Below are 12,821 nucleotides of genomic sequence, written 5' to 3' on the forward strand. Positions count from 1 at the left end.
CTTCTCTTTTGCGGCGGCCCTTTGTGGCTCTAACCGCGCTCTCTTCCTCCCCCTTCGATTCCTTTTTCTCTTCAACTCTCTGTATAATCTTATTTACCTCCGATTCGAAGCCATGACGATCGTTCCTTCATGGGAATGCTAATTTTTTTTCATTTTATTGGATCAATTGATCGATGATGTGTCTTAAGGGTGAATGAAGGTGAATCGAAACTGTCTTCGTATATTGTCGACGATTTTTGTTAGTTTTGTTTACTTATTTTTTAACAAAAGTCTTGGGATTCCATTTTATACGTAAACAATAATATTAACTGAAAAATTATTAAAAAATCTGAATCGAAACAGTAATACGCGCCATAGAAGGATGCAGAATTATTTCTTGCAGTATTTCTCTTTTCAATAAAACCTGTCCTCTGATTTGACCATTAAACTGCACCGAAACTGCATTCAAACAGCAAGTATACACTTTAGAAAGCGATCTGGGATCCTCGGAACAGCTGTTCGTAAAGGTCCGTCTCTGGTAATCGAATCTTCTCCTAAGTACTTCCAGAACAACTCACCCCGAATCCTGATCCGTGCGTCTATTCCTCCCTTCGTCAGCTTGGAAATCGCGATCGAGAGGCAATATCCAGGATTTCCAAGAATAAAAGGAGACACACGATGCTCGTATACACGGTGGGCAGCCTTCTCTTCTAAGCAATCTTCCTAATCTGAAAGATGGAGCGATAACGTCAGTCAATTGGCGATCGACTGACTCGGCTTGACTCTCTCCTTCTCCGTTCCTCGTACGCGTTCGTTTTTCGGGGCCGCGTGTGCGGCTCCCTCGTCTCCTTTTGTGGGAAAAAATGTAGCCAAACAATCGGATAGCAGACGGCCCGGTCCATTGTGCCAAGGACTAAATGACAGTAGGAGATCCTTCAGCCACCGCCACGATGCGGATCACTCGGTGGCTTCGACTTTCCTTTCTTCGGGCGTAATGAGATGTCCCGAGATGTACACGAGCCTGTGCCCGCGCGTTTCATCTGTGTGTATACCCGGAACAACCCCTAGAATCGGATTTTTCCTGATGCACGGAAAAAATAGTGGATATACGTGGACGTTGAACGACGAAACGTTTTGTTTCGCATCGGGTTCCGCGCTTTTCCGCGATGAAATACTTAGTCCAAACCGCGAGTTCCATCGTTTGCGTTTCGAATATTTTTGGATAGGTATTGTACGTGAAAAAAAATTGACATTTTTGGAAGGAGTTTCAGCTCAATGCATTCATTTCCATCCCTTCCTCGTGGCTCCATCTATGACTGGGATTAAATTAGACTTTTCGTATTTTCCCTCGATCAAATTGGTGAATCGATAATTATTTGTTGATTGATATAATTTTTGGTGAAATTTTAATTAATTTGATAATAATTCATTGATTACTTGCTATCGTAAAGTGAACACTGTCTCGGAATAAGGGTAGATCCGGTTCAAATCTGGTCGCGACAAAAAGGTGGCAAAGGTCCGCGAGAAAACGAAGAGCAGGATCGCGCGGGTTCGATAATATCGTAAGAGGATCCCAAAGGATACCAGCTTAATTTGGTCGGATCCTCGAAAGCCGCGGCGCACAAAAAAGACGGACACACACGATTCTCGATGGACATTCTAGCCACGATGAAGAGAATCCACTTTTTGATCCTAAATTCGGCTTATCCCGGATTTCCTTCTCGCATCGCGCGTGTCCGCTCCGCGAGAATACACTCGTTCGTCAGTTTGCGACTTACATTCGTCGCGTTACCGCCTTAAAACGAAAAATGACAAAGGAAAATTTCAATGTTCTGAATTCGCTAGGTATGCTTGAACAGTTGTATAGGGTAACTGTAAAATTGAAAGCAGTATAACTTAGCCATCTTACCTGAGTCACAAACTCACCATGCGACTAATTTCGTCTTTGTGCAAAATTCATAAACCATAAAATAATTTTCCGGTTATTTCCGAACGTTTGATTTTATACCTTCCTTAACCATTTTCTATAGAGAAAAATGTTAAGATTACTGGCACTTATTTTGTAGACTAATGGAATTCATCAAAGGTGTATGAAAGCAGCTTTATTATACGTTGTAAAGTTGATCTTTCGCAGATAATAAGTATCGTTTACTTCCAGCTAGAAATTCAATAGATTTCTTATATTTCTAAGACCTTCGTTTCTAAAGCGATTTCTGAAGTTCAAGTTTTATGATATTCATAAAACCTGGAACCGTTTCAAGGTGCTTGGAACAAGAAAAGCAAAAACCCTAACGATTAACTCCAATTAAATGTACTACCTGCTTCTAAGACCGGAACAAACTTTCACCTATTGAGACTTCCTCAGAATTATCGTTCAGAGTTAAAATAATAATCAATGCGCGCCTGTTTGGAAATTCAGCTTTGCTGAAAGAGAACGCTCGCGGTTTGGAAGCATTTCAGGCTGAAAATTCGACGGACCAACTGGGATGTATTCCGTCAGGCTGGTACACAAATGTGGAATTCTTCTCTCGAGTAGGCGACACACGTCAACGCCGTAAGGTGTCACAGGGGTGAGAAAGAGAAAGAGTGAGAGAGAGAGACGAAAATTTATCCACGAATGTCGCGTGTGCTCGCAACCCGCGATTTATTTGCCCGGGCTAAAAGCTTGAGAGCCGTCGTGTATTCCGCGTTGGGAATACCAACCGGCGGTGTATTCAGTATTCGTGTCGTCGTATTCTCATCCATCAATTCCACGTATCGCTAGAAGAGAACGCTGAAGACGAGGTGGTATATAGCTGGATCGAAGATTTTCTTTTTTCTTTTACCTGATTGTCGAGCTCGTTGTCGTTGTAATTCCTTGCCATTCGTTCAGTTTATTCGTATCGAGTCCTTTTCACGCTACCTTTCCTTCGTATCGTGAAAATTGGTGAATTTTAGGCATCGACGCTAAATATAAGTATCAGATTTTAACGAACACGTTACATATGTATATCGCGGTTGAAAGTGTCGAATAGTAAATTTCGAAATGATATACGATCTCTGATGCAACGTAACCGTTCGCGTTTGTGCCGATAGAACAATTGAAACTTGCGTCTAACTGTACTCCATAGGACACACTTGGATCCTGTTCACGAATAATTGCCGGTAGTTTGTACGGAGTTTCAGGTAAACGCTTGGTATAATCTGTCAAATATAAATCCGAGTATTTTTATTGAAAAGCGTACAAAAGCCAGCTATACTGTCCCATTGTGTTTCACGACAAAGTGACCGAACAATGAGCAAACAGAGAATGTACGCATTCAGGTCCAAGACTGTCCTCGTTGAAGTTCGGAGGAAACAATCTCGCAACCCCATCGTTTCTTCTTCGATTCTCCAAAAGCAGTTAAATCTCAATTCAATGGTGAACAACGTCTTTTAACCCCGAGAGACAAGGATATTCGAATAATCCACCTACAGTTGATCGTAAAATTACCAAGTAAACTGGTGCGCTCATTGCGGAAACCATTGTGCGGAATTCGATCGTATAATGGCGAATAATGTGTTTTTCGGTTGATCGAACGCTTTAACGACACCCGTGGTGTGCTCGGGAAAAACACGTGAACGTTTTTCAAGGCTGTAGGGTTAACCTAACCCCGTGGAAGAGGGCTTTTGTAGGTGCAAATTCGCATGTAAGTAGGTGGCAGAAGGATGGATCCCAACGGATCCCTGGCTCGCCGTCGGATGCTTTTAAAGGGCTTAGAGGGAGCATTAGCCGGGCATTAGCCCTCCTGTTCCCCTTTGTTCCAGCCTGATGCCTACACGACGTAGCTTCCGGGATTTGTCGCTCGACTGTTATTAATTATTTGCGGCCTGCCCATGGTCGGGAGGGCCACGAGCCTGTAGAACACCTGTAGACCACGAGCGAACCGATTATCCTACCGTCGTGAACAACCGCCGAATCAGCTACCGGAACAACGAGGTGATTTTCGGCAAACAATATGGCGCTCGGGCTCTTTCGAGGGACTGTTACACGCTGACGAACGAAAGGGATCGGTGAAAGTGTTAATAAGGGAATCGAGGATGGAAGAGTTTTACACAAACAAATTACTAATTATGATACGCAGCTATAGAACATGGACAATGATGCGTCGATAAAAATGAGATATTTAGGGAAAGATTTGAGAGGGATAAATGAAAAAGATTGAATAACAAATAGAATTTTTATTTCAACACTGTACTCTGCTAATCTCCCAGCACCAACAATGTTCAAGTATCTTCGGTGCTTGAATGGTCCTCCGGGAGATCTCGAAGCCGGTCATTTTTATTAAACTGTTACACCCAAGTTACTCGGCCAGGGTCTATGAAAAGAAGGAAACAAGTAAGCCACCGGCCGGCAATAGAGCAAAATGGACGACCCGCTGTGTGCCGACAATTCTCACCGGCCTTTTGGACGAGCTCAGTTTTACCGGTGGCTGCCCATTGTCGCCATTGTTGCTTATCTCCGCGACACCTGCACCTTGGCAAAACAGAGGCGAGACAATGGCGGTAAGGTCGACGAGAGACGATCCTCGATTTCCAAGGAGATCAGCTGCTCGGTACCGAAGGTGGACGCCTAACCACCATTCCGCGGGTGGTGCTGACACCTTCTTTCGGCTCCGTTCGTTTCGCCTCTTAAATCGACCCGACACCGGGGGCTAATAAAATTCCTTTTCATTTTCGCTAAACAGCACCCCTCGTTCCCTGTCCCGGCTGGTTCGTTTAAAGGAGAATCAGGCTGCCTGCTGCAAAAGCTGGTGGCCGTCTTTTGTCCCAACGGCTGGCTCGCGTTTACGATCCGACTCGACTCATCACCACAAAACTGCGGGATTCGGGGTAGACAATGGCTTGGGATGACACGGTTGTTCCCACCTTTGACGATGCAACTCCACCAGGTGATGGCACGGAACCTGGAAGGACGTATTCCATGATTTTTCGAACAGGCAGTCTGGTAGTGTCCTTGTGACACTTGAGATTGTTTGATTGTTTCATCATTAACCCTCGGACGGCGGACCATGGAGAGATCCACAATTTTAATTCAATTTCGTATTTCATATTATTTTCATTCTCTAAATTTTAAACTATTCGTTCTCCTATATATAAAATTCATTCATTTAAATGAATTTAAATATGAATTTATTTTATTATTGATTTAGGCTCGCTGTTCAAGGGTTAATGCAAAAATTTGAGATAATTGTTTAGAAGGGAAGAAGTTTTGAGGAAACTCTTTCGGCTGAGACTGATACATTCTTAACGAGTATCCATTCTTCGGATAGTTCCACTCGAGGAAAAATTCGCGAAGCGATAAATTACATTCTTTAAACGACGAACCGGGTGATTAATAAGGAGGGTGTTCCGTGCTTCGACCTCAGTGATCATCATGTCGAATTTCATTCGCTCGACAAGTTGGAGAGGCTGCGGTTTGGCCTGATTTAGCCCGAAAGTTATTATCGTCTCTCTTGGTATCGGCGTTGTACAGCGTGAGATTTACACTTGGGGCGTTATTCAATGTCGAGGATCCCGAATGGGGAGCGGTTCTCGAGGGTGGCGGTCCCGGACCCTCGCGAAACAAAACATATTGTCCGAATTTAATTGTGGACGGGGTGCATTAGATATTCATATGTTACATGTTCCACGACGCGTACAACAATATGGAGGCTACCCTGATGCGTACACGGGGAGACAGCACGTGCTACGGCCACCGAGGGGAAATAAATCTTCTATGTGATAAACACTGGACGAGTACTCGACGAGTCGACTGGAAATTATTTGATAATCTCTAGTCAATTTTTCAACATTTCTTGACCTTTCAAACATTTCCATAACGCGAGTTGTATTAAACTTTGATGCTTTTCTTGGTAGAAAAATAGAAAGTCCTTACAGTTATTTCTGTGCTGATTTATTATCGAGGCAGCAAAATGTTCAGTTTTATTATAATATCATTTTAAAACTGGATCTTGAATGATCCAGCATCCCTCATCCAAGGGTTAAAACATGTAGATACGTCTATTTTCACTGTCAATCGGAGAGAAAACGATCAGAGCTGAGGAAATTATCAGATTAGCATCGAAGGGGGTGCCGAAACGTGGCCCGCGCACCCTCGTCGCCCACTTGGGAATAAACAAGAGGCGATCGATGAGCTAGGAGGGTTGAATCGAGTGTCTATAGAGAAAACGGACGGTCTATAAATTCTTTTGTAATCGACGCCACTTCGGGCTGCCACCTTTTCACCGTTACGTGGAAACGATGAAATCGTTGGATTCTCCTCGTCTGTCACTCAAACCACTCTGCCTGATGTTGATCGATATCCCAACAAAATGCTTCTTGTTTTCCATTTCAACCGCTAAGCTCCCCCGAATAACCCTCTCGAAAATGCCTAAATTGGTCGAGTATCAAGGAATTCTTTCAGGATTATATTCTCAGAAATTTAATATGTCCAAAGATATAAAAATTCAAAGCTATTAAACAAAAGCAACTATGCGAATTAGCACTACTGGTGGTCCACCTATCGACATCGTTCATCAGGGGGTGCGGTACGCGAAGACCTACCCTGAGGAGTCGTTTAAAAGAGCAAAACGCCGGGAGCTACCATTTTGTACGGGAGCGGGCCGCCTCGTGGATCGAGCACACAATGTCCTCCTTTCTCGGAGAGACAGAACCCGGTGGAAAGAGTGACTCCTCGCCGGCAGTGAGGTCTGCGGAGGCAATGCTTGGGATCCTCAGCTGTGGCAGAGGGGAAGGGAAAGGCAGTGAACAGTATCGAGGAGAGAAGTCACTTTCTTATTTCCATTCTTAGCAGCGTTATTTCGAATTCGACGCGGCAATACCAACGGCCACCATCTCGAAGCGTCCCACCTTCTTCCACCACTTCTCTACCACGCATGGGCTGGGTCGGTTGGTACCCGTGGTCGGTGAAGGTGGAGGTGGCGGTAGCAACTCTACCTGTCTCCTCGCCCACTCCCTGTCGCTTCTCCTCATTCCAAGGGTGCTGTGTCCCTTCGTGTTTCTCCCTTGCTCGAACGCTTGATCCACCCCCGATACTGTATTATCTAGACGTAAACAGCCTAGGTATTCATTATCGCTTGGAACCAAAAATTATTGCCGGAAAATTATCTTCTGGTACTAATAAACTTCGCTTCGTGATAATAGCTGAAAATTGTCGTAGATTAAAATCAGAGTAAGTGCGAGGGGAAATTGTGAGTTTATTTATAATACGAACTGTCTTTGATTCAAATTAAGGGGCTGACAAGTAGACACGAAAACACTTCTTCAGAATATTATTATCTAGAATTTCAAAAGCTTAAGGAAAGATTACTTCAGGATTAAGGTACGATACATTTCTCCAAGCATCAATCGCATAACTGTGCCACCTGTGTCGCGAGAAGGAAAGCATTGAAGCGCGCATCAGTCAGAAATTATCCGCGGTAAGAAACAGGGATAGCAGGCTCGAAATTTCGCCGGTAGTTCGCGAAAAGGAAGGCGAAACGAGGAAAACTCGGTAGGGCGAACCGTCGTCGTATTGTACGAAGAGGGAAAATCAGGTATATTCGGAGGGAGACGGTGTAGATCCGTAGTAAGGAGTGGGGAGTCGGGAAATACGGGTCGACTTGGTTATCGACGGTCTCGAGTCACCAGCCAATCAGCAGACTCAGCGATACCGCGTTTACCTCGTTGTCACCGCCCATCGAGCTTCGCCATTGGCCGGTCCGTTCTTTCTCCGTTCGAACTCGAGCGGTGGGGGAAGACGAACGCGAGGACTCCGTGGATCGGCACCAGGCGTCGGATCGTGCGTGCACACTCCCCAAACTATCGTCCGCGAAGGCACACCGAACGCCGTTCACGTCGTGCGCTCGTCCTCGTGTGTTGTTTCAAGCTCCGTTTCCAACGCGAACAGTTCGTCATTGACATTTAAAAGAAATTTTGAAAATGTCGTCGTCGAATCGTATTCCGGGTCGCGACACGAACGTCTGATCGGTAATCAGGAAAAGTGAGACACAGTGATCGAGACTCGAGTGGATGATCTGATATGACAGTGCAGTGACTTGCTGGTTATTGTTGTTTTACGTTTGCCTGTTTGGCCATTTTCTGAAGAGCACTTTCGTCCAGCACCAGGTGAGACGAAAGTCTCAACCACGGCAGCAAAATTGAGCTGGACTTGCACCAACGGGCCGCCGGCCACTTTATGAGGTGAGTCTAGACGTGGTTGTAAGACTTTTTTGTGATTCTGTGTTGTCGGTGTTTTTGGGACCAAATAAAACAAGGAGTAATTTATAGATTGTAAGGTAATTTTCTTTAGGATAGAAATTGAATTTTAACGTCGAGCCGAATCTATGCTAATCTAAATGAATAGACTATAAATCTAAGTTTAAATCCATGCTGAATCTGATTGCAATTCTCATTCTAATCGTTATATTTTCAATACATTAAGATATTTCGTTTCGAAATTTGGGTAGACAATTTTGTCTATGTAGGTAGAGTTGTGCACGTTTCGTTGATCCGCCGTTAGAATGTATAAAAGTACCAAAGCGTTTGAAAGATAATTTGGTAACTAATAATTTGGATTACTAATAAAGTTCTATTATGTTCTACCAAAGAAACATATCAAATCTATAGGTAAATGTCTTTAAATATTCGTATATAAGTCACAGTTGCCTAATAGAAATATTCTCAATCTTATACAACGTAATATCAAATTAAACCTTGTAATGTTTCCGTTCCAACACGGTCGCTCGAAATCTCAACAGTTCAATTGAATTTTGAAGATGTAAACACAGTTGGGTAGGTTTTTGTCGACAGCGACGGTGACCTAGTTGCTCCGAAAAGGTGTACATAGTTACGATTTCGGAAGCCAAGAGAAAACCAGTCTCGTTATTCGAAACTCTTCAAATCCACTTGAGTAAATATTCGTCGCTTCCTCTGTCACTGACCCTCTCAAGGAAATCACAATCGACATCGGGTAATCTGGTCGTTGAAAAATTTCTATTAAAATGTAAATCGACTTTAGCACGGTTCCGCGATCTCCTCGAGGATCCTTCGACGACACTTTTGTCCTGCCGTCAGAAAATATCCGAATACGGAGCAATAAATTGCCGCTTGCTGTATTCGAGTCCGTAGCCTAAACATTCAATTAGCACTTCCTAATCCCCCGTCGCTCGTTGTCAACAGCCATTACTTCCAGCATCTTCTCCGTTGAACCACCCCCGAGCACCCTTGGGGCCTCTCTAAAGCGACCACGTTGCCGTCTCTCGCATCCCTTCACGACTCGAACGTCTCTAACCAACGTATCTATTAATCCGGCCTGAATGACACTCGAGGGTGGCCCGGACCGAGGGTGATTCTAACCCCGCGAAATCGTAACTACCGCCCCCGGGGTTAACTCCCTCAACCACTACAGATTTTTCTCTCTCCGTCTTCTTTCATTTTTCCTTCCTTTCTTAATGAATGCTCAAGGAGATCCCCGTGTAATTGTGTTAGTTCGAGAGGAGAAACCGTGCGAAAGAGAGAGAGAGTCTCTACCCGAAGGGTGACATTTAGGGGTTAAAAAAGACGGAGCAGAGCGTAACGGAGGCAGCAACGCGCCGAGATTGGTTAATGGCTTTGATACGAGGAAAGGATAAGATTAATTTGCTTATGAATCAAAGAGCAAACGAATAAGCAATTACCGGGACCGTGACGAGTGGTTCAACGAGTACCCTCGCTCGGTTCTTCCACGTGTCGCTGGTGCACAATTAAAAAAAAAAAAAAGCCACGAGAAGCGACGGTATGCGAGATGGGGTTCTAGAGGGTTTCAAATTTGCTCCCGAGATGCTTGGAGAAATTCGATTGCAGAAACGATGTGTCGATTAATATTAGTTAATATTAATATTAGTCGATTGAATTCGTAGAAAACAGTAATTTCGCCATTTTTTTTGCTCAATGAGGGTTAGATATACTAATTAAAATTTCAAAGTGTACGCTTAAATACGAGGTTCCTAAATACGATTTTATGAACAATCTTCTATTAGGTATAAAAAGGAATGCGTAACTGAAAGATTTCAGAAATTTAAGGCCATCAAAGTGTTAAATGAAGTGTTCGATACTATTCTTAATGCTTTTATTGCTCTTTCGCAACAAAGTTACTATTCACCGTATTCACTATTTCGAAGTAGTTGCAACTCTATCAAAATAAGGTAATTGAAGGTCTCTCTTTTTTTTATGTACACGTTTGGTAGAAGAACTTGTTGCACCAGAATGAACGCAATGACGATTGAAGCAACGCGTCCCTCAATTTAGAAGATTATTCAGCACTTTCTTGACGACTTTAATCTCGTTCTGGTAGCTTTTGACGCTTAAGATTCGCACCTTTTATGAGGGAGAAAAAAGGAGCGTCAGGTGAATCACTCGCTCGCTTCGGAGATCTTTCGTTATCCTCGCGACGGTGTTCAACTTTTTCATACTCTTTACAATTTAGGACTCGGTAATTTGTTCGTGTCCGTGAGGAAACTTGTCGTGAACGTGTTACAGTAACAATACAACGTGACAAGCATCAAATTGTACGTTTGAAAATTGATAGAGCAGAAACTAATGATGCGGTTGTTGGCTTTTTATTCTTGATTAGCTTAGCATAAAATTGTTCGATTATAATTGAAACGAGTGTCGTAATACGGTGTATTTATTGACTCCAGTTATTTCGTAACATTCTACTCTCTATTCGCAAAATTAACATTGTAATTTATTAAGAGTGAAACTGGAAACTTTTCGCGTGCTCTGTTAATAAATCATGTTATCGTTAAATAATGCAAAATTTTAACAAGTGACTACAGTTTTTGTTAGGAAATAAAATGATCTGCACTAGGGGCTATAGTTCTTCAGAATGACATTAGTTAACACACTTAATAACGGTACGATTAATAAATATTCTTTTATGTTTAATAACGATTCACAAGGATTATTAGATTTTCAATGTTACCCTGTTGCAAAGGACTCGTATGGTAGTGGTTTAAGACAGCAATTCTCAAGTACCATAATCCTATTTCAATGTCCATCCTCGTCATAGAATTTAGGGAAACATAAAGTCGAAGATGTACACACAGAAACGGTCTAAATAACCGAGATAACGTCGCGTAGATCGTAAATCACGGTAGGGTCGAGGTTCGTCGTGTTGTCCGGTGTCGAAAACAATAGGGCTTACTCCGAACGGGCTGGAGGTCTCCTCGGTCAGTCGGACTCGAGGTCGTCGAGGCTGTTTTCACGTGGGCGTGTCCCTCCATTAACGTAGCCGTTGGGGTTACTAATTGGTGGCTGCGTTTAATTACAGAGCCGGCGGCAACATGTGCGACGGCTCCTTCACGGAGACCCTGCGCGGTATGCAGGGTATGTCGGGTACGTCGCCTCCCGGCGGCGCGGGGGTCGGTCCCATGGGGGTTGGCCTCGGCAGCCCTCTTGGCCCGACCACGAAGAAGGCGCAGGTGGAGCACATCAAGAGGCCGATGAACGCGTTCATGGTCTGGTCCCGGTTGCAGCGACGAAAGATCGCGCAGGAGAACCCGAAAATGCACAACAGCGAGATCTCCAAGAGGCTTGGTGAGTTTTTTCCATTTTTAAAGAAAATTTATTCTTTAGGTAGAAGATACTTTATATTCTATGAAAGATGTTGGGGAATGTTGAGTTTCTTTAGGTTCATTGTTGTAAAGAACATATAATTAAATTGTTATTTATTTTATTTTGTAAATACTTTAAGTTACAAAGAATGTGTTACTCGAAAAACATGTCAGTGTCACGATAGCCAACGGTCATGAGTTCCGATCCGAAAGTGTCACAACGTCGCGGCAGTAAAAGCCACAGCAGTTAATGTTACGCGAAAACGTAAGTAGTACCCTTTGGTTCGTCGTCGGTCCGGCGAGCCTCGACACACGCTCGGGTGATTCGTATAGCTGGTCCTGTAGGGATGCGGGGTGTGTACCGAAGGAGCAGAAAAGAGATAAAGAGGAATGGGGACGAAGGTATTCCGGTTGGTATTTCCGTTAAATACCCGGGAATCGACAAAGCCCGTTTCCCGCAGCTCCCCTCGAAGCTTCTTTATCCGTCATTTTCTTCCTCGCCTCGGTTCTTCTACCCCCGTTTCACGTTCCCCCGGCGACGGCGAATAAGGGAAGTGCCTGTTCCTCGGCAAAAATGATGCGCGCACGCTCGAACCACCCCCTTCTGCCTCTGCTTCTCTCTACGTTCCTCCTCCACCTCCTCCTCCTCCTCCTACACCCCTTCTTCTTCGTCCGCCCCTCTCGTCCCTTGTTCTCTTCTCCAGCTTGCACCCTTTGTCGAAGCGACACTTTTTCGTCGCTCTTTTACCGCCGTATCCCTGGCACCACGTACATTTCTGCTTGATGTACAACCCCCACCCCCGCAGCCTGCTGGAACTCTCGTGGCTGGCTTGTCGGAGCATTTGCAAATTTCATCCTGCAACCACCACCACCATCAGCCCGTTCCTCGTCTCTTTTCCTTCGTATGCTCACCGAACGATCCGCACCACCCTCTGCCAACCTGCCACCCCTTCCCACAATCGGCACGACAAAAGATTCGAGGAACCGATGTACTCCGCAGGAGCACCCTCGACTCGTTCGCTCGCTGGAATCTCGCGCGGAATGCAACCGCGGACCCGTTTTCTTCGTCGTGCTCTTTCCCGTGGCTTCCGGGGAAAATGTTAACTCGCGAGCCGACTTCCTGCTGTGCCATTTGGCACGCCGGCAAGCGTAATGTGTCGTCAGGGAAATCGGATTTTGATCGTGACAGGAATTTCTTAAAGGGTTCATTTTTTCTTGGGGGGGAAGGTTAAGGGGAACATGGTGAGA

The 12,821-nt window shown here is 44.5% G+C and overlaps 1 protein-coding gene across 4 annotated transcripts in view; it reads left to right on the forward strand.

The window, feature by feature from the left end:
- LOC117602310 (uncharacterized) overlaps positions 1-12,821 on the forward strand; it is a 91,058-nt gene that overhangs the window by 60,421 nt on the left and 17,816 nt on the right. The window contains exons 1-2 of one of the 4 annotated variants that reach the window (XM_034320158.2): positions 7,573-8,181; positions 11,291-11,556. The exons of 2 other annotated variants lie outside the window; for them this stretch is intronic. In XM_034320158.2, coding sequence (XP_034176049.1) covers positions 8,177-8,181; positions 11,291-11,556 — 271 coding nt within the window. In that variant the 5' untranslated portion in view covers positions 7,573-8,176. Of the gene's footprint in view, positions 1-7,572; positions 8,182-11,290; positions 11,557-12,821 lie in introns of those variants that run through there. One more of the 4 variants, XM_076691767.1, reaches the window with a different exon arrangement.

The sequence above is a fragment of the Osmia lignaria genome, chromosome 13 (assembly GCF_051020975.1).
Source record: "Osmia lignaria lignaria isolate PbOS001 chromosome 13, iyOsmLign1, whole genome shotgun sequence".
Classification (NCBI taxonomy): Eukaryota; Metazoa; Arthropoda; class Insecta; order Hymenoptera; family Megachilidae; genus Osmia; species Osmia lignaria.